This window comes from Gobio gobio (assembly GCF_949357685.1).
Source record: "Gobio gobio genome assembly, chromosome: 9".
In the NCBI taxonomy this organism is placed as follows: domain Eukaryota; kingdom Metazoa; phylum Chordata; class Actinopteri; order Cypriniformes; family Gobionidae; genus Gobio; species Gobio gobio.
The window spans coordinates 7,766,111-7,789,095 of NC_137115.1; the positions used below are offsets into that span (position 1 = coordinate 7,766,111).

The window sequence follows — 22,985 nt, forward strand, 5'->3', positions numbered from 1 at the left end:
TGACACTTGTTCACACTGCAGTGAGAGTAAAGCGTTTCTGCAGAATAAAACCGAGGGGAACGCAGATATGACGCCATGACAGACGACTCCCTCACATGTCCCGGTTTCTCTGGTTAAAATAGCAATTTTCTCACGATTTACAAATAGTTGGAAATATTTGGGATATTGTAAGTACTCAACTGAACAAAATATATAACACTGGCCTAGTGATTTTTGGATATTTTACTGAAAATATTTTACATAGTGCACCTTTAAATTTGTACGATGAGTAGTATTGTCTAGCTAGCATTACAGCTATTCTTTATCAACAGTAACTACAGTAAACATTCACAGTGGAAATTATGACCAATAACCATTCTCAAGAAAGTTCAAACTCAAAGAAAACTCCAAGTGATTTGGCAGCATAAATGTCAGCTGATCCTGTGTGTGTTTGGGGCAAAGTACAGCATATAATTACGTCTGTGTGAGAGGGACTTCTGTGCCCAGTTGTTTTGAGGATCACCAGCAGAGGGCGCTCACAGGTTGCTGCTGTATTTCTCTTAACTACAGTCAGCAGTGTTCAGTGCATGAATAATTAATTAACCTGGACACAAACACACTCTCACAGAGGGGAGTCATGCTGCCTGACAGACAGAACAGGAAACACACACACACAGACAGGAAACACCAGCAGGACAAACAACTATGCACACACATGTGGTTACACGCAGATAAAGAGACCCACTGACCAACAATGCCACAAACAGACCTGTGGGAAAACCACCAGCCTGGAGGGCCACACACTGATACAGACAGAAAAACAACAAATAGCAAAATCTATATAAATAGGGCTGCGTGATTTTGTCAAAGTAATGGTATTATTTTGACATCGAGTGTGAAATTTGAACTGTGAAATCATAAACATGTAATATCCCAATAGAGCACAACAATAACCGCCCTTGGTTCCAGAAGTATTTTTCCCATTCAATTTCTCCATAGGGATTTTTTTTTTTGAACAATTCAATAAAGAATAAAGCCATGAACCAATAAAACAGACCTTTCCTTGTGAAAACTTCAGCATACTTTTAAAAAGAGAAATAATATATACGTTATTTGTAATATCGGTTCAGTTCAAATGTGAACTGAATGAAATATTTTTTGGACAATTGCTTGTTATTTAAAATGAAATGAAAATGTATTATATTTTGAGGTTAAATGACATGCACTACATGTGCTGAATCTAAAGAGTGTTTTTACACACTTAAGTAGGACCAGGGCCGTGCAGAGAGTTCTTCAGGGGCAGGGGCTCAAATGTAAAAAAGGGGCAATATATATATATATTATATATATATATATATATTATATATATATATATATTCCTTATGCTCATCAAGCCTGCATTTTTTAAATCAAAAATACAGAAAAAACAGTAGCCTAATATTGTGAAATATTATTACATTATGTTCTTTTTAACTTTTTATTAATCCAACAATCTTGAAAAGAGTATCACAGTTTCCATCATTGACATTAAATCCTCATATTAGAATGATTTCTGAATGATCATGTGACACTGAAGAGTGGAGTAATGATGCTGGAAATCCAGCTGTGATCACATAAATCATATTAAAATAGAAAACCATTATTTTAATAATATTTCACAATATTGCTGTTTTTATCAAATAAATGCAGGCTTGATGAACATAAGAGACTTCTTTCATAATGCTGCATAATATTTAAAAATGGTAACGTTAATATAATAAAGTCCTTTCACGTAACCATTTCGCCAGTCTACACTTGTAGACTGTAGGAGCCGGTGGCACTTGGGTTTTGTTAACTATGATAGTTTCATGAAATAGTAAACGGTGTATCAATATACATAAATACAAGTGAATTTAACACAACTTACCATTAATGCGACTTTTGCTGCTGCTGTGGTTTTGTGCAGATTTGTTTGTTGTCAGTTAAAATCCATTGTGTCAGTGATGCAATTTATAAAATAAGACAAACCGCAGGAAATCGTTCCACAAACGTTAGTTCGTCTGTCCATGTCATTTTCAACCGATTTATGAATAAGAACAGAAAATTACCGTTTCACATCGCCCAATGGACTTTGAACTTGCTTTGGCAGATCACGATTGGTTGTTGTATAACCTATACATGACAAACGGGCATTGGTGAATTGTGTAATACTTTAAAATATATAGCTAATATATAGATTTGTAATTAAATCAACACATTAGCTCTGATTATGGATGAAAAAAAAAAACATTGGCTTACTTTTTTCCCATAAGGCCACACACTCTCTGAAAGGACCATATTTGGCTCGAGAGCCGTTTCCGAACAGTGGAAAATCAGCTGTCAATCAAAACGCACGCAACCCATAGCAACGCGTTATAGCAACGCCTCAAAAGAAATTGTCCGACTTTTGACCCGTTCGTTACTATTGTATACATTTTCATGTTATAATAATCACATTTATTTAGTTTTATTGACCACGATATTATCATTGATATTTGTTTGAGAGGGGCACTTTTGATTCATTTTGAAAAAGGGCAGGGGCTCGACCACCCAAAGCCCCCCCCCTCTGCACGTGCCGGAGTAGGACTTAAGTACATCTTTATAATTAATTATATTATTAATTCTATTGTCTTTCAAAATTGGTTAAAGTGAACTGCTAAAGCATTTATGGTAACTAAAATATACTTTTATGTCATTTCTACTGACCCTTGTATGCCATGTTGATGTAGTTGCAATTTATTACATGTAAAATATATTTACTTTAAACGTAACAGTAATTGTCAGTCATTGTCAGCTTTCAAACTGCATGTCGCACTCGGTTACGACAGTCAACGCGATGAAACTCTCTCCAAGATGATTCAATGTTCCTGTTATAATGCTTGATCTGTAGATAACGCTCTATGGTTTCGCATAAAATGACTTCATCTGGCTGGAGTTTATTGCGGTTTCTAATCGTGGTACTTTCTACCGGGTGTCTGTTAGGTCACAACACTGGACTAGAGATTGTGTTGTTCTTCACACGCACGGTAACTGAAATGTTAAGCTGTTAAAAGAAACGGCTCAATATAATATTGCATAGATAGATACACTACGCATTGATATTTCTTCCCTTTGTGTTTTGAACTTTTCAGTGCGGATGGAGCGCTGCACGCTGTGACTCCATGGGTCCGTTCTTCGTAAATTGCTAACTTAGTTCGCTGGATTTGGCATGATCTTGGATTGTTTGGTTCTTCGACGCTCATCCCGGACTTGCTGTCATAGCAACAGAAACAGGTCCGTAAGCTTAAACCTGCTCGGGAGTAATTAGTAATCAGGAATAATTACTTACGTATAAATACTTTTTAATTTGAAATTCTAGACTTTTTAAGACCCCATGGACACCCTGTAATTACAACATTGAACTAAACATGTAAAGGGTGTACTATAAAATCGTGAATATAAATAATTGGTAAAAAAATAAAAAAAAAACGTTATCATTTATCTATTATAACTTTTATGTTGGTTTGGTCGTTTGGCTGTTTCCTTATAAAGGTCCAGAAATTCGAGTGTTATTTTTGTGTAATTTGTCAAGTTTTTTGCCAGGTGGCTTTTTTAATTATATGACGTCATTACGTCTTGCTGCCAGCCAATCGCTGCCTTGCTGATCGTGGTTTCGAGTATTCGGGGAAACTTCAGGGAACACAAGAACATGCAGTAATCTCAGACAACTTAATCCAGATATTTTAATCCAATCCGCAAATTCGTTTGAAGAACCAAATTAGCCAGACATCAGTTATCAAGATTAAAAGATCTGGGATCTGTCAAATCATCTCAGATGTATTAAGCGAGGAACGAAGAACGGACTCCATGTTGCTTCAAGCGCATCATTCTGCACACGGGATGCGCATTTGCGCTTTGTGCCGCTCTGTATTGGAGCCTTTCGTATTATAATACTTTTGTGCATTGAGCGATTATTAATAGCCTTTCTTGTTCTGCCAATCTATAATATGTTGCTGCCTCGTTAAAAAAAGCTGCATTATACATTTAAAATAAATGTATTTTAATTTCTTAGTATATAGGCCCTATTTCTATAAATATATTTACTTGTTTTTCATGAATGTATTTGACAATTTTACCAGATTTAGTGCTACACTTATTCACTTTTATTTGTTCCCCACTAAATGTTTTTTTTCCACTAAATGTTTAGATTTTATACAATTATTGTGCACTCATGATTTTCTAGAGTAACTTTTGATGCTGAATTATCCACTAATCTAGTTTACAGTAATGTTTTTGTCATAGACTGTGATTTATATATATTTTTTTATTTGTTGTTTTTCTTTAATAATGAAGTTTGTATTTTTGTCTGTATTTAGTAGATTGTGTTTAACACACAAAAGAGTGATTATCAGTTCAACACACTGATGTATAGAAATTCTACATTGAATTTTTAAACAAAACTGCACTGGTACTGGATTGGTATTGGTATCGGCCGATACTCAGAATTGTTTGTATCGGATCGGTTCTGAAAAAATGGTATCGGTGCATCCCTAATTATATTATCTGCAGTCACATTTTGAAGTACACTACAAGTGGACATTCAATAAGTGCACTTCTTTTTCACAAGGGTTGATTTGAAGCAAAATAAAGTCTATGAAATTCAGTATATTACATTGAAAAATATTTGAAACGTGTGAAAAGACTGTAACAATGAAACAAAATAATGCACCCTAAAGAAAAGCGAAATGCCAATCATTCACTTTGAGCTTTGACTATTTAAACTGCAGTCTTTCAACACAATTCGATTAGCTGTGCATCCCTAATAATGCTTCACCTCCACCACGTTTTTCTCTTTCTTTAGCCACTTCCACATTCCCATCAAAACAAGCACCCAAAGCAGTCGATGCCTTTGTAGGTAAAACATCAATTTAAATCGATGAGCGTGTCTTTTCCTACGAGGGCCTGTAGGGTTGATTAGATTTACCAGTAATGGGGTCCTCGGCTTATTGGAGAATTTAGACACACAGATCTGAGACTCGCACAGCTCATCTTAACACACTCCTTGTGATCAGGCAGATGTCATTAAAGGTATTGACGTGCTAGCGCTCTCTGGGTTAGGGCTCTGATTAGCTCACGTTAGAGGAAACTGCCTTTGAGACTGAAGGATAATGAGAACATGTCAACACCGAGCGCTTCCGGTCTCTAACCACCTCCAGTGAGTGTCTATCTGGGGAAAACCTCTTTAGATTTTTGTCATTTGCACTATTTTCTAGCGATCCATGGAAAATTCTGCAATGAAATATTCAGCCGGAAATAAATTCACACAAAATGCCATTTGGACTCTTTTTAAAGCGGACCTATTATAGCCCTTTTTACAATATGTAAAGTAAGTCTATGTGTGTGTGTGAAGTTTTAGCTCAAAATACCCCAGAGATTATTTTTTATAGCAAGTTAAAATGGCCTCTTTTTGAGGGTGAGAAAAAGCGTGCCTTTTGTGTGTCCCTTTAAATGCAAAAAGCTTTAAGAGCACATGCTCCGGCATACCGGCAACAACAAAACAGGACAATCTCACACACTTTACATGAAACTGTCAGTAGTTGTGTTATGCCTTATATGTTACAAGCGTTGGTATTGACCCATCTTTCAGAATCAAAAAGATTGGCGCAAACATATAAGACTTTAGCAATTTTCTTCAGGACATTTCCTTCAAAAATTACATTTAACCACAATGTCCTCAGTGACTCAGATGGCGAGAGTCTCTTAGGTGCATTGGTACATCCCAAAACACAACGTAATGCCTCTTTGGCGCAGACATTGTGCAACTCCAGCTGCTACAGCGAGAAGTGCTTCTCATAGGGCAGATTGTCACCGGCTGTGGGCGGGGCTTCTCCCTATGATGACGCCATTGTAGGGGGGAATCTGAATCAGCTTGTTTGAAGAGAGCGGGAATTATAAAAATAAAATGAATGAGTGAGTGGATTTTTACCATTATATGCTGGTTGCTCTCACACTGCAGACATACATCAGTGTTCAAACACATTATAAAAGTGAATCTTGCATGACCCTGTAATGTGGCATGACAGATCGCTGTCTCAGTTAAAATGGCAGTGCGTGTTAACTGATCATCTCTTCTGCTTTACTACTAATTATAGCACAAAATAACTTACACATAACTTGCTTTTTACTGAAATGTATCATATTTCTTGTAGTCACTGAATAGTCACGGAACAACATCAACAAACCAGCTTGTAAACAATGTGTCACGTAACATTACATTCATTTACCCCAGGAAAGCCATTCAATTTCAATAGCGCGTTACTCAAGTAGAATTTCTGGATTTTATAATAACTCTAGAGGGGAACATTTTGTTAAATATATGTACTATATCACATATATCATTATATTTATTTAACCTGCTAGTGGTAGGGATGCAACAATACAGTTAGTCCACGGTTCAATACATACCTCGGTTTTTAACCACGGTTTTCGGTTCGGTTCGGTTCTGATGGCTTGTCACATCAGTTTTTTGCTATTCTATTCTTAGGCGACAGGAACAGCAAGAGGTTAAGGAGAAAAAAGACTAGTTTTTAATTGCAATACTCTTTCTTTATTTTACTTAAAATAATTGAAAAACCTTACTTAAACTTAAAACTTTACTTAAAAAAAACCCTTGTACACATTCCTAGTGTATTGTATAATATAAAATAAATATATATAAAGATTTACACTGGCAGCTCAGAGCTGTACAGCAGCATTTAAGTATAATATTGAATGAATAAATGTAAAAATAAAACACTACATAGACTTCACTATAAAATATACATTGATTCTTATTAAGCTATTAAAGTTTTTCAGTCAAGAGCAGTGAGTGATTTTCTCTTTGTCCTTGTTGTTGTATTAACATTAAATGGATAGTTCACTCAAAAATGAGAAATTAATACAGGTTTGGAACAACATTAGAGTGAGTAAATAATGACATAATTTTAGAGGTGAACTGTCCCTTAAGGACAGCGTGTTCACTATAGGCTGCGCTGCTTTCAATTTGCTTTCAAGATCTGCTTTCAAGACCTGTGTGCATCTAATATACAGACACGCGCCGATTTTACTTTCACTTTAGACATAATCGACTGTGTTTATGTTAACCTTGTGTGTATTTGACAGTATTAGCGCAGTAAGACGACTACATAGTCCAGTAATCACGTGTTTGACAGGCGTTTAGTGCGCGCGCTCTGAAAAGCGCATGTTAAAACCGCGCACATGCCGGCAAGGCTTTAAAACGCATGCAAATAATGAACTTTCTTGATTGTGAATAACTAGTGTTCCGTGAGTATAACTCTACCACTAACGTGTGATGTGAATGTATGTCGCATTGTTCAGTATTGGGATGGAGGAAAATGATAGAATTTGTAGAAAAATACTTAATTAAATGCAAAACCGAAAAACCGCAATTCACAGGCACGTATTGAACCGTGAATGCCGTACCGAACGGTTCAATATTATATTGAGAATTGTGGCATCCCTAACTAGTGGTGTCTTCATTATTTAATGTAAGTTTAAATAAATCTGTCAACAAAACAAGTTATAACAGCCACTGTTTAAATGTTTATATTTCAACAACGAACTGGAGTAGAAACATAATCATATCATTAAAACGTTTTTGCCATATATTGAAATTTAAATGTTTGTATACATCCTAAACAATATGTGCGTTTTGATTATTAAATACATTTGATAATTGTTCGTTTTGGTTTGAGTTTTCGGCTTGATTAAATGAATATCTGTCTGTGAACAAGTTAATAGACACACACACACACACACACACACAGAAAAAAAAAGCGACAGTAAGAAACAGCTGTGGGGTTACTGACTGGAAGGAAGGGGGTCTGGAGTCTCCGATGCCTCCTGTCCTCTCCAGAGGGGGCGGCAGATCGGCCTGAGTGTCTGCACACACAGATCCACCGTCAGAACCATGAGAGCCGTCTGCAGACACCAGCTGTACAGAGACAGAGAGAGAGAGAGAGAGAGGAATTAGCTTATCTACAGCATCTGTGACATTGATAAGCCTAATGTCTCATGCTAACTTACTAGTTACAATACCATACAAAAGTTTGGGGTCGGTACGATTTTTAAAAAGGTTTTTGAACAAAGTCTCTTCTACTCACCAAGGCTTCATTTATTTGATCAAAAGTACAGTAAAAAACAGTAATATTATTACAATTGTAAATAACTCTTTCTATTTGAATATGTTTTAAAATGTCATTTATTCCTGTGATCAAAGCTGAATTTTCAGCATCATTACTCCGGTCTTCAGTGTCACATGATCCTTCAGAAATCATTCTGATTTGCTGATTTGAAACATTTTTGAAATCAGTTGTGCTGCATATTTCTGTGGAAACCGTGATATATTTGTTTTAGGGTTATTTGATGAATAGAAGTTCAAAAGAACAGCATTTTTATAAATATAAAAATATGCACATAATACAGACATGAAATATACACTTTTAATCAATTTAATGCATCCTTGCTGAATAAAACTCTTGATTTATTTCCCCAAAAAAACAAAACATCACTGACCTCAAACGTTAAAATGGCAGAGTATGATATTTATGTGGCCATACTTTGAAAATTGTGTGTATTCTAATATTTATCCCAGTGCAACAGATTTCCATTGTACGAGTATTGCTGTAAACGTGTTGATAGAGCTGAACTTGTATTGAACCTTAATTTAAAAGTGTATTGCCTGCTTAGTTTTCTCCATGTTTTAAGATCAACTCAGTTCTGAGGGCACAGCAGGCATGTCATAATTTAGGAGGGGAATAAATGATCCAGAATACCATGAACCCTCAAGTAATGATCATTAAGAGTCCCTCGGAAAGAGAGCATTCACATCCTGCTGGACAAACAGAGAGCCTCTTGTGAGACCACAATGAGCAGCATTGGAGTCCCAACGCCACCCTAAATCTGATTGAATCTTCTTGTTATACATGGGATATTTCAGGAGTGTTTTCACCCACCCTGTGACTTCACTTAGATAATCCAATCACAACCAACATGGAAGAAGACAATGTGCTTTAAGAGCACAGCAACACATGGAATAACTTCCCTGTGTAGTGTGTAACCCACAAAAAAGTGTAACGAATAATAAACAAGATACCAAAGGCCTGTTGCATAAAGCCGGTTTCAGTTCCTATCCAGCGTTTAGTTTGAGCAAAATCTGTTTTTTTGGACATATTTGTCAGTCATACATAAATGCAACGGGTAAGATTTATGTAATAGTATTAATAAAATAAATGTGTATTAAATACACAATAACCAGGTTTATATGTATCATCAATATATCCAATTCGATTCAATCTCATTTTAACTAATTGAATATTTCTTGTTTTACAGCTAGCCATATTTTAACCATGTTCATACTTCTTAATTGAATACATTTAGCACAGATTTATGCTGGTTCTAAGCAATTTGCATAAATGCATTATGAAAATATGATTATTTAAATAAAATCAAATATATGCAAACTATTAGTTAATAAACTATGCCATGATTTCGCATGAGTGCATAAATCTTTCCTGTTTCATTCATGTATTTCACAAATATGCATTATATTACGTTTATTCGTTTGTTAAAACTGTGTAATCCAAATGAATTTAAATTTTATTTGCAATTCAAATACATAAATCTTACATTTACGTATTTCAATGAAGGACCAAAATTAGGCCCAGGCTAGTCTAAAAAGGGCCTCCATATCTTGTAGAACTGAATTATATATATATATATATATATAAATCTTCATCACTGCACCTGTTAGTGGGTGGGATATATTAGGCTGCAAGTGAACATTTTGTCCTCAAAGTGGACGTGTTAGAAGCAGGAAAGCGTAAGGATTTGAGCCAGTTTGAAAACCAAATTTTGATGGCTAGACGACTGGGTCAGAGCATCTCCAAAACTGCAGCTCTTGTGGGGTGTTCCCGGTCTGCAGTGGTCAGTCTCTATCAAAAGTGCTTCAAGGAAGGAACAGTGGAGAACCGGCCACAGGGTCATGGGTGGCCAAGGCTCATTGATGGACGTGGGGAGCGAAGGCTGATCAAACAGACGAGCTACTGGAGCTCAAATTGCTCAAGAAGTTAATGCTGGTTCTGATAGAAAGGTGTCAGGATACACAGGGAATCGCAGTTTGTTGCGTATGTTTCCCAGTTCTGCTGGGAAACCTTAGGCCCTGCCATCCATGTGGATGTTACTTTGACACGTAACACTCACCTACCTAAGTATTGTTGCAGACCATGTACACCCTGTGATGGAAACGGTATTCCCTGGTGTCTGTGGCCTCTTTCAGCTGATAATGTTCCTGTCGCAAAGCAAAAATGGTTCAGGAATGATTTGAGGAGCACAACATCGAGTTTGAGGTGTTGACTTGGCCTCCAAATTCCCCAGATCTCAATCCAATCGAGCATCTGTGGGATGTGCTGAACAAACAAGTCCAATCTATGGAGGCCCCACCTCGCAACTGGCAGGACTTAAAGGATCTACTGCTAACATCTTGGTGCCAGATACCACAGCACACCTTCAGGGGTCTAGTGGAGTCCATGCCTCGACGGGTCAGGGCTGTTTTGGCATAAAAAGTGGGACCAATACATATCAGTATGTTGTATCAGGTCATAATGTTATCCCTGATCGGTGTATATATATATATATATATATATATATATATATATATATATATATATATATATATATATATATATATATATATATATATATATATATATATAAATATATATATATATATACACATCTAAGGAGTTTAAATGGGACAAAAGCAAATATCACCCTTATCCAAGAGGGCCTCGATCACTGAACTACCACAATAAATAGTTTTTTGGCAGCAAAGGTTAATATATTATGGAACATCCTGTTGGCAGACTCAAATGAAATGACACTGGATCTAATTCTAACTGATGGATGCCAAATATTAAATCAAATTTTAACAGAACCATGTGTTTTACCTCTATAAATAAACAGCTGATATGCACTACCAGGTGCTGGAAGTGGTGCAGTACCGCTCTGACCACTAGATGGCCCTCGCTCCATCACACTTGCATTGCTCTTTCCATGCCTGCGAGTTCTTTGACGGACAGAGCCAAGTCCCTCCCCTGCCCGAAAGCTTCCACAGGCTCAGCTCTGCATGGGAAAGTTGCTGGTGTGAATCTGAAACGGGGGCAGTAAAAGGACGCACATATTTCCCCAGCCCCAGGTTCCTGCCTCTCCTGGCCGCCGCGTTGGAAAAGCGCATCTGAAGATGGCAGGGAGTAAAGCAGCGATAAAGAGCACACCTTGTGTTTCTCAGTGGAAAGGGAGATTTGAGAGACAGGGATCTGGCTATGAAGCCGCTTTGTGTGTGTGTGTGTGTGTGTGTGTGTGTGTGTGTGTGTGTGTGTGTGTGTGTGTGTGTGTGTGTGTGTGTGTGTGTGTGTGTGTGTGTGTGTGTGTGTGTGTGTGTGTGTGTGTGTGTGTGTGTGTGTGTGTGTGTGTGTGTGCTTCAATCCACGTGAGGAATTGTTTGTTTATCTTGGCTGAAAACAACAGGGTGTGTGTGTGTGTGTGTGTGTGTGTGTGTGTGTGTGTGTGTGTGTGTGTGTGTGTGTGTGTGTGTGTGTGTGTGTGTGTGTGTGTGTTTGGAAAAGAGTCAATCAGAGGGAGGTGGTGTGAGTCTGACTGACTATATAGAATAAAAATAATAGGGAATGTTGAATTGTGTTTCTTACATGTGCATTCAGCTGTAAATTATACAGTGGAACGAAAGTGCATTGAAATTGTGATCCCAGGTATGAGTCAGTGCCAGTATGTGTGTGTGTGTGTGTGTGTGTGTGTGTGTGTGTGTGTGTGTGTGTGTACAGGTGTATGTTTCTTTTTTTATAGTCCAACAGAAAACTGTATAGTCTTAAAGGTAAAGAACTATTTAGTGTGAAGACTATTTTAATAATCTGAAGAACCTTTTTCCACTACAAACAACCTTTTGGAAAAAAAAAATCGTGTAAAAAAGTGTAGATTTCATTTGAAAAGGAGAAAAGGATGTTCTGGATCAGTGCAGCTCTCTGGAATAACACACACTGATGAATCATTCAAAAAAAGCCACGTTGGAATAGACGGGTGCATTTAAATGTGAGACTTAATCCCCTAAATTATCGCTGTGTGAGTGTATGAAATACAAGAGTCACTCATGACGTGATGACTGACAATATAATAATCATAGTAACAGTTTGGTGTCTCACAGATGGCAATAAAAACATGAATGCCAACAGTTGAAGTGGTTTGGAGATTTGCTATTTTTGACAATGAGGCTAATTAATGTGTTAGTAATTTGTAGTAATCCACCATCAACTGAGTTGGCATGTTATGATTATACCATAGACTGTAAAAATATATGGATGTAGTGTCCGTGATGTCACCCATAGGATTCTGAAGAGCAGTTTTGAAGCGTCATCGCGCTTCACTCCCGGATAACAGAAAATGGGCAAAGAGGCGGGACGTGGGCGGAGCTGAGGTGATGTGATGACTAACAGACAGCAGACAAACGGTAATCCACCTGTCACTCAAAGTGGCCACGCCCTTAATTATGCAGAACTTTAAAGGGTAACTAAACCCCTGCTCAGAGCTTAACTCCACCCACTGGCAATTTTCAAAAAATGCTGGAAAAGTGGGCAGAGCCCGGCGGACACAGAGGGGACGAACCGGGGGCGGGGCTGAGCGGAGGGCGTGACCTGAGACCCGCAGTGACGGGTTGATTGACAGCTGTCAGACTCGCGAGTCGCAAAGATGGAGAATGACTGGAGTGACGCCAGCTTTGCAACAGAGCGGTCATTTCTCCTACCTTCACCTGAAGTGGAGGAGGGTGGATTGTCTGTTACAGACACAAACCCGGAGCCTTATCACTGCGAGCCGCTGCTCAAACTGCGTTAAATCCTGATGCCGACGATGCTAGTGAAGCAGCCGCGCAAGAGAACTGACCTAATCTATCTGCGTCCGCGGCAACCACTTACGTGTCAGGGTTTGAAAGCGCGTCTCATGTATGAAAATTATCTGTACACATGACGGGCGGCAATAATATCGCAAGAAAAGCCTGACGTGTACTGACAACTGTCACATGGTGTCTTGGTGTTGGTTCATGTTCATTGTTCTTGGTTCATGTTTTAGTTTATCATGTTCTTGCTTTGTTTTAGTGTCTTGTTCACAGTCTTGTCATGCACTTCCTGGTTTTGTCATGTTTCAGTGTCATGTGAATCCCATGCCCTCATGTGATCTTGTCTTTTTCAAGATTCAAGAGTTTTATTTGTCACATACACAGTTATATACACAATATACAACTGGCAGTGAAATGTAAACAGGTCCGCTCCATGGACAGTGCAAATAACAGTTACAAGAAATTAAATAGAAATAGAATAAAGTTAGAATAAAAAGTATTAACATAAGTAGAATTATAAATAAATCAAGTAAAAGATAAAAATAGGAAATAAGATAAAAATAAAAATATAAAAAATATGTGGATGATAAGTGAGATAAACTGTAGACTTAAAAATAAGTGGTTAACATAAAATATATAATATGTATATATAAAGAAGTATAATGTGCAAGGTTTATTACAGGTTGTTACGCAGTAACAATAGGGACGTAAAGTAAAGTGCAGTGCAATTGCAGTATGTGGATGTTAATGTTGAAAGACCGTATGTTTATGCGTGTGCGGGGGTGAAGTGAGTCACGTGACTGAGTTCAGGAGTCTGATGGCCTGGGGGAAGAAACTCCTCCTGAGTCTTTCAGTCTTTGCCATCAGGCTACGGAAGCGCTTACCAGATGGCAGCAGGGTGAAGTGAGAGTTTGCAGGGTGATTAATGTCTCTGATGATTTTAGTAGCTCTACCTCTGCAGCGTTTGGTGAAGATGTCCTGCAGAGACGGGAGAGCTGAGCCTGAGATGCGCTCGGATAAGCGCACCACTCTTTGCAGGGCTTTGCAGTCGTGACTGGTGCTGTTCCCGTACCACGCTGTGATGCACTGAGTCAGGACACTTTCTATCGCCCCTCGATAGAAAGTTTTCAGGATGGCTGGTGAAACCCTGAATTTCCTCAGCTGGCGCAGGTGGTACAGTCTTTGCCTGGCTTTTTTCACCTGTGTCTGGATGTGTGTAGTCCAGGTCAGATCCTCGGAGATGTTCACACCCAGGTATTTGAAGCTGCTCACTCTCTCTACCGGTGTCCCGCTGATCATGAGAGGGGAGTATGACCGATGCTGTCTCTTCCTGAAGTCCACAATCAGTTCTTTGGTCTTGTTAACATTCAGAGAGAGACAGTTGTCCTGGCACCATGATGTCAGTTGCTCCACTTCGTCCAAGTATGCCGTCTCATTGTTGTTGGAGATGAGACCCAGGACAACAGTATCATCAGCAAACTTGATGATCGAGGTGGAGCTGTGTGTGGACAAACAGTCATGGGTGTAGAGAGAGTAGAGCAGGGGACTCAGCACACAGCCCTGTGGAGCTCCAACACTCAGGGTGATGGAGGTGGAGGTGAACTGGCCTACTCTCACCGCCTGGGGTCTGCCAGTGAGGAAATCTTCAATCCAGAGGCAGAGAGAAGAATTCAGGCCTAGATCCAGGAGTTTGTGTGTTAGCTTAATGGGAACTATGGTGTTAAAGGCTGAGCTATAGTCAATAAATAGCAGCCTGACATAGTTCCCACTTTTGCTGTCGATGTGAGTGAGGCAGGAGTGAAGGACGTGAGAAATGGCATCTTCAGTCGATCTATTGGGACGATAGGCAAACTGAAGAGGGTCCAAAGTGTCAGGAATGGAGGAGCAAATGTTGTTTTTAATGAGTCTCTCAAAGACCTTCATGACTAAAGATGTGAGAGCCACTGGACGATAGTCATTTAGGCAAGAGGGTTTACTGATCTTAGGTACAGGGATGATGGAGGATCGTTTGAAGGAGGTGGGGACAACAGATGTAGCAAGGGACTCGTTAAATATGGATGTAAAGAGCCCTGCCAGCTGATCAGCACAGGACCGCAGAACACGACCTGAAATACCATCCGGCCCAGCAGCTTTCCTGACATCCACACGTTTGAGTGCCCTCCGAACCTCGTCCTCCGAGACAGAGATCACGTGACCGTTGCTGCTCTGAGGGACTCTCTCTGACGCGTCACTCGCCGGAGTCGCGCTGCCGCGATTACCATCAAAGCGAGCGTAGAAAGAGTTTAACTCGTTCACCAGTAACGGATCAGCTCTCACCTCTGCAGAGGATTTAGTTCCAAAAGCACAGATGGTTCTCAGTCCCTGCCACATCCGCCGGGAGTCGTTGAGTTGGAAATGAGATTCCACTCGGTCTTTATAGCGGAGTTTTGCGGCTTTAACGGCGCGCCGGAGAGCGTAACATGAAGCTTTGTACTCCCTCATATCCCCCGTTAGGAGACCGGCATTGTAAGCGGTGGTGCGCGAGTTTACTGCAGTGCGAATTGAACTGCAGTGTCTTGTCCTGTCATTGGTTCATTGTCTCATCACTGTTCACAGGTGTCACTTGTCTTGTCATTAGTCTGTGTGTGTATTTTAGCCCTCATGTTTGCCATGTGTCTTTGTCTGTTATTAACGTTGTAACCTGCTGGTGGTGAGTTTTGTTTAGCCATGCCATGACTTTGTTTTATGTTTTGACCAAGTTAAGCCAAGTCTTTGTTTTAAGTTTTTGTTGAGATTTATGTTTAATTTGGAATAAACTGCACTTGGGTCCTTCAACTTGCCTCCAGTGGATCCCACGTTACAGAATAACAGACCTACAAAATGGACCCAGCAGTTGTATCCTTGCTTCGTCTACGCCAGGGAAACCAAGCCATAGAGAACTATGTGGAGGAGTTTTGTGGACTTTGCTACCAGGTGAACTTTAATGATGTTGCCCTCAAGGGTATTTTCTTAAATGGACTTAATGACCTTTTAAGGTATTTGATGCCAGAGAGCAATTCTCCAGGAACTCTAGCTGGATATATTGACTATGCACTTCAGTTGAGTGGCTCATCTTTTACTGTGGGAACGGTGGATGAGGAGCTCCACGTTCCCACAGTACTCTCCACCCCAGTGAGCCCAGCCCACGTCCATGCTCCAGCCCACGTCCATGCTCCAGCCCACGTCCATGCTCCAGCCCACGTCCATGCTCCAGCCCACGTCCAGGCTCCAGCCCACGTCCAGGCTCCAGCCCACGGCCCCGTCCAGGCTCCAGCCCACGGCCCCGTCCAGGCTCCAGCCCACGGCCCCGTCCAGGCTCCAGCCCACGGCCCCGTCCAGGCTCCAGCCCACGGCCCCGTCCAGGCTCCAGCCCACGGCCCCGTCCAGGCTCCAGCCCACGGCCCCGTCCAGGCTCCAGCCCACGGCCCCGTCCAGGCTCCAGCCCACGGCCCCGTCCAGGCTCCAGCCCACGGCCCCGTCCAGGCTCCAGCCCACGGCCCCGTCCAGGCTCCAGCCCACGGCCCCGCTGTCCCACCCAAGAAAATTTTGGGGGGGGGCAGGGGGTACATGGAGGCCATGAAGGCCACGCCTCTGTGGGCCCCTGAACCGCCATTACCGCCATGGCCTGATGAACTGCCGTTGCCGCCATGGCCTCCCACGCCTGAGGGTCCAGGTCCGCCCACGCCACAGGGTCCAGGTCCGCCCACGCCACAGGGTCCAGGTCCGCCCACGCCACAGGGTCCAGGTCCGCCCACGCCACAGGGTCCAGGTCCGCCCACGCCACAGGGTCCAGGTCCGCCCACGCCACAGGGTCCAGGTCCGCCCACGCCACAGGGTCCAGGTCCGCCCACGCTCCCAGGCCCGGCCGTGTCATGTCTGGGTCCGGTGCCCCTGCACGGGCCTGGCCCCCCATCCCTCCCCCAAGACCGCCCCCCAAGACTTTTTGTTAAGACTCTTTGTTAGGTTATTGATGTGTTGGTGTTGTTTGGGCGTCAGGGGCCGCCCATAGAGGGGGGGATCTGTCACATGGTGTCTTGGTGTTGGTTCATGTTCATTGTTCTTGGTTCATGTTTTAGTTTATCATGTTCTTGCTTTGTTTTAGTGTCTTGTTCACAGTCTTGTCATGCACTTCCTGGTTTTGTCATGTTTCAGTGTCATGTGAATCCCATGCCCTCATGTGATCTTGTCTTGTCCTGTCATTGGTTCATTGTCTCATCACTGTTCACAGGTGTCACTTGTCTTGTCATTAGTCTGTGTGTGTATTTTAGCCCTCATGTTTGCCATGTGTCTTTGTCTGTTATTAACGTTGTAACCTGCTGGTGGTGAGTTTTGTTTAGCCATGCCATGACTTTGTTTTATGTTTTGACCAAGTTAAGCCAAGTCTTTGTTTTAAGTTTTTGTTGAGATTTATGTTTAATTTGGAATAAACTGCACTTGGGTCCTTCAACTTGCCTCCAGTGGATCCCACGTTACAACAACTTCATTATTTAACCGTATTTTCTTCAATACAATGTTAAAGCAAGTGTCAAGTCATTTTCATTCATAATGTTTCTACTTCATGTAATATGACAGTTCATACTGGAGTGAAGCCGTTCTCATCGTGTGATTGGGGGAAATATTTCTGAGGGCGTGGTGAGCTCGTGCCAGGGGCGCGGATAGTGAGCCGTTGGAGGTACCATCCTACGTCACGATGTACCACAACGTCCAATAGGAAAATTCAACTGCAGTAGCCACCGTTCAACCTTAAGAGGGCAGCACTTTGGCGGTTTTACACCATATTTTATAGAATTAAAACACTTTATACTCAAATGTCAAAACATTTACTCGAATCAATGAACAGCATTAATAAAGCCCCAGTATTACAGATCATTAACTAAAAAAAGTTGGTTTAGGGTTTAGTTACCCTTTAAGGCTTTATATAATGTAAACGAATGAGTTATAAAAAAAATGCAACCCCTCACAGTCGTCATGAAGGACAAAATTAACTATATAGACCAAAACCACAATTTGTACCAGGCTGTAAACATGTTTTTTGGGCATTTTAACATGGGGCTCAATGAGATTCTGCTCCCTTCTGGAGCCTGTCCCTAGCGGCCAGTCGATGAATTGCAGTTTAAGTCACTTCCGTATTGGCATCAAGAGAAACTGAGGGAGGTTGCCGCTTGGTTTATACTCATTAAACAGCATCATTTAGTCAGCATGCACTGTCTCAACCATAATATCTAGGTTATCCCTTGCTAGTTATTCAGTTAAGCCCCCAACACCACACCTCAGACAAGATGCCAGCCTCTAATCAAGAATAACTACACAACATTAAAGGTGCTGCATGTCATTTTTGACTGCACTAAAGCATAAAAATATAATAATATGTTTGCAGATATTTAGGAAACATATTTGTTTCTCTGAAAAGCAATTCTACAGCCAGTTATTCTACTTTGAAATGTGTGTTCCATGTCAGAATGTCTGTTTTTGTTTTGGTCTGTGTGATTCTGCCCACTGCCAATTTACCCAATAGTTTTTCAACACCCCGTGTTGCCAGTTGGCGGAAAACACAGCGTATTGCAGCAGCCATGGAAGCCAGCAAACAAACTGGGTCAGAGATCGCAGATTCTACCCAATCTAAGAAGCTTCGGCATCCATCTAAATATCTCTATGAACAGGTACATATTAAAACACGGATAAATCAACTTACAGTGTGTAAGTCTCCTCGCCTTGCAGTGTCAGTTGCACTCGCTCTTGTTATGTGTCCTCAAACTGGCAACCCACATGAGCATCAAATCTGATGAGGAGGGGGCAGGAGAAACAACTCTCTCCGATATTTTGAATTTGGACTGCAGTACTGGACTGTCAATATTACATACTGCACCTTTAAAGCTACACTGTGTGATATTTTCCCCCATCTAGCGGTTAAAAGGTATATGACCATCCAGTGAATATTAGTTTCTCTTCCTCTCAATTCCGATTTCGTTTTAACTCCTACGGTGGCCGATTTAGTCCAATATTAACATGGCTTCCAGTTCGACCTCGTCCACATTCGACACGGTGCCATCGAGTGTTAAAACGCGAAAGGCGAAGCTTGAATTTACGGGTATGTCCCTCTTTGGCTGATGTACTTTCAAGATGGAGGGGCAACATGGCGACCCGCATTCGAACCCCTCAACCATATGTATTTTCAATGACATATTATAAACTTACGAGAATACTTTATTACTTGAAAGAAGTAAATATACATTAATGAGCACATATATTTTTGAAAGAACTAAGTGTTTTTAGCTAAGAATAAACTAAAAAAGTTACACAGTGTAGCTTTAACAACTAGTTATTCACTTCAGTTCCATACTCACTTCATCGTAACATGACGATTTGGTGTTCATTACTTTAAAATTTCAAGACTAAACTCAATTGTAGAATGCAGTTGTCACTCTTCTTGTGAAAAAGAAGTTCACTTTAGCATACTTAAGTGTACTTATTACTGAAATAATAAACTTTAAAAGACTATACTTGAGTGTGAACTGAATGTAATGTATTCAGACATTGAATTGCATGTTAATTGCAATTAAATGAAAATTATTATACTTTAAATGTAATTTATATTCAATGCAATAAGAAATAAATAGTTTTTTTTTTCCTAAAATTTGTTTGAAATATGGTTAAAGTGTGCTGTCAAATGTACTGACAAGCATTTATGGAAAACTAAAATATACTTTAATTTAATTTCCATGGAAACTTGAATGTCGTGTATTTACATATATTTGTAATTACACATTTGTATTGATGAAGTTGTAGTTTAGTGAATTTAAAATACATTAACTTTAGATTATTACACTAATTATAATCAAGTACTTTGCATGTGCTTTATTATGATAGTCAACACATCAAAATAAGTGTACTTCTTTAAAGCACCACAAAAGATTATTAAAACATAGTGATTTTAAATGTACTTTAAAGTAAAACATTTAATTTGACATTATTACAAAGTGGACTTTTTAAAAGTGTGTTAAGAAAAAGAGAAAGTTTACTTCTTAATTTCATTACTATTATATTACCAACAAGTACAGTGTTTTAAAATATACATTTAAGATTTGAAGTACACTACAATTGCACATTCAATACAGTTATGCACACTTCTTTTTCACAGGGATTGATCGTGTAATGGAAAACACGATCATGGAAACGCGTCGTTAAAAAGTCTCTATATATGTCAGTTGGCAAAAAGCAAACAAAGAAACAAGGACGTTTCTTTAAAACACCAAGTAAGCTCTTAAATTACCTTGAAATTGATTCATGATTCAGGATCACATGACCATCATAAGAAAGCATTGCCAACTGCCATGTGGAACGAAGGGCCCTTCATGAGAGTATTCAGTCGCTGACTTTCATTAGGAACGACCCTTCGAGTAGCATCTCCTTCCTGAACTGGCCTTCAAGGGTGCGGAAATACCATTAGCCATCTTAATATTCTCTCCTGTGTCTCTGGGATAGACAGAGGACGAGCAGATGTTTGCTAACCACTAAACACTCGCGGTCAATTTAACGCATCCAAACACACACTCACGCCTGACTGACTGATCTCTGAGCTCCCGTGTTCAGAGACTCGTACTTCCCTCACACCTGGGCCTTCTAATCAAACCTTTACCGCCAACATCGAGCAGGAAGGTCCTGTTACATTCTGAGGTTAATGAAACACAAGCAGGAGAAATGAGATGAGGGAGATCTATACAGTCTGCATGTGTGAACGCTAACTCACCCATGACACAACACGTCCGTTGAAACACGGTAGTTTGGCGTTGTCATCAGAAATCTCTTCCTTCACCACCCTGTAGAGACATAATGAAACGACACCTAACAGTTAAACATTTCACTCTAAATACAAACAAAAGCACACTTGTCATGGACAACAAATCCTCTTTAATTTGATTCTGCTTAATCAGTTTCGTTCGAGATCACCTGTAAGCTCGGATACACAAAGAAACTAGACTGAAGAAAATGTGAAAGTTCTGCCTCTTAGCGAGGCATTTGCTATAGAGCACAACAGTCGGGTTCTGGAGGTAAAAACATTATGTTCTCCATAAGGAAATTGATTTTGAATGATAACTTATAAGCCTTTACAGACAGACCTACTGTGAGCTATGAGCTTGTTAATCGATGGCATTTGCTTCTGCTGAAGCCGTCAGCCTGTGTGATTTTAACATATTCTGAAAAACTACATTACCCATGATGCTGTACAGAACATTACACCAATCAGAGTGTAGAAAAACGCAACTTGCTCCAAAATAGTTGTTTAGCTCCACCCACTCCCATGAAGCACTGCAAATGACGCAATCTCCCTACGCTCTCAAAATAATAAAATGTTTGTATATATCGTTTTATTCATATAATCAACATTTGTAAATTAGTTTTTTTATTATGCTGTCCGCAATGCTTCATGGGATTGTAGTTCTTTCGCTCACTAATACCGTTCACAGTCTTGTACCTTTGTCTTTTCGTCCAATTGTCGAAAACGTTTTTGTTTCAAATCAAAGTTTGTAGTGTTGTGATTCACCTCGTAGCTGATTGGTTTGGTGCATTGCTTATAACCCTTTAATGAAGACTATTTTAAAATCCCTATGGAACAAATGAATGTTTCACTGTTGCACTTTATAATACAGGGCTGTTGAATGCTTGAATCTGATTGGTTGACGAACATTTAAAGGTGTGCAATTATTTTCAGGGAAACGCACAGCTAAAGTAGTTGCAGGCAAGTCATTACAGTTTCATATCACTTCGCCAAATGATTTCAGGTTTTTCAAAGGTCCTAACAGCCGACAACAGCAAAAGAATCAAAACCCACAACGACACTGAACAAACAAATGAATATAGTAACCAATAGGATAAAAACGACAAATTATTTCCATGGTTGTGCCACAAAATGACGTTATGTACAGAAGAAAGCACATTCTCTCTTTCTCCCTCTCTCTGTCCCACTCAAACACACACACACACATAGGAGTACGGACCAAGCCTGCCACACTTGTGTTGAAAACTGAAGCCTCCGCGCCTCGATCGCCCCCCTGGTGGCCGGTCCCAGTATGGCTCATAAGCCCCGCCCCTCCATGTACTCTAATGGACACGAGACAAACTAAACAATCAAATTACACTTCAAAAAATGTTTCCCAAAGAAGGCTTCTGTCATTTTAGGCAGTTTTTATCACTCATTTCAAGTGTTCGTTCTTTAAATAAGTTTAGTTAGTTATTTGATACTATAAAAACGGGGGGTGTGACGTCATGATTGACAGCTGAGATTGACGGCTTCTCTGAGTGAAGTTGTCACTGAGGCACTAACATACTTTTTTTTGAATTTTCGGGAGGAGACTGGAGCTTTAGCTTAAATTTCTAAATTTTCATAACTGTTTATTTCACACCAACATAATGAATTGTTCTGCATCTGTGAGAGTGTGAGTGGGCTTTTGATATCGAGGCTCTACTTCCTGCTCTCTACTGCACAGACTCCGGTCCCGAGATCACTACTGCTCTGACTGGGTCCCAAATCTGCGCAACATGTCAGCGCCATATTCAAACGTTGGTGGCTTCACTTTGATTCAGTGTAAGGTATGAAGATGCATCGTCGTTTTTTACGGTCTATGATACGGACTCACACTCGCTCAGAAACGTTTTGTCAGCGCGTCTCTGTCGATTTTATAATGTCCGCAAGAACCAATGAGGTTCATTCTCGTGTTACGTAGCACATTTGTTCAAAGTAGGTTCGGTTGAGCTTCTGTTGATGTTTGCTGATCAATGTTTATATGTGAATAAATTCATATGGATTCATTTTATGATCTCTTTACGAACTTTTTGAAGCGTCAAAGTGGGAGTTGCGTAGCGGTCAATGGAGGGACAGAAAGCTCTCAGATTTCATCAAAAGATCTTCATTTGTGTTCTGAAGATGAACGACTTGCGGGTTTGGAAGCTGGAACGACATGAGGGTGAGAAATTAATGACAGAATTATCATTTTTGGGTGAACTAACCCTTTAATCTCATTAATCTAATGTT

At 40.2% G+C, this 22,985-nt stretch overlaps 1 protein-coding gene across 1 annotated transcript in view; it reads right to left on the reverse strand.

The window, feature by feature from the left end:
• Positions 1 to 22,985, reverse strand: part of dvl3b (dishevelled segment polarity protein 3b) — a 74,507-nt gene that overhangs the window by 22,296 nt on the left and 29,226 nt on the right. Inside the window, exons 2-3 of the mRNA XM_079825696.1 lie at positions 20,703 to 20,772; positions 7,845 to 7,969 (exon numbers count right to left, since the gene is read on the reverse strand). Coding sequence (XP_079681822.1) covers positions 7,845 to 7,969; positions 20,703 to 20,772 — 195 coding nt within the window. The remainder of the gene's footprint in view (positions 1 to 7,844; positions 7,970 to 20,702; positions 20,773 to 22,985) is intronic.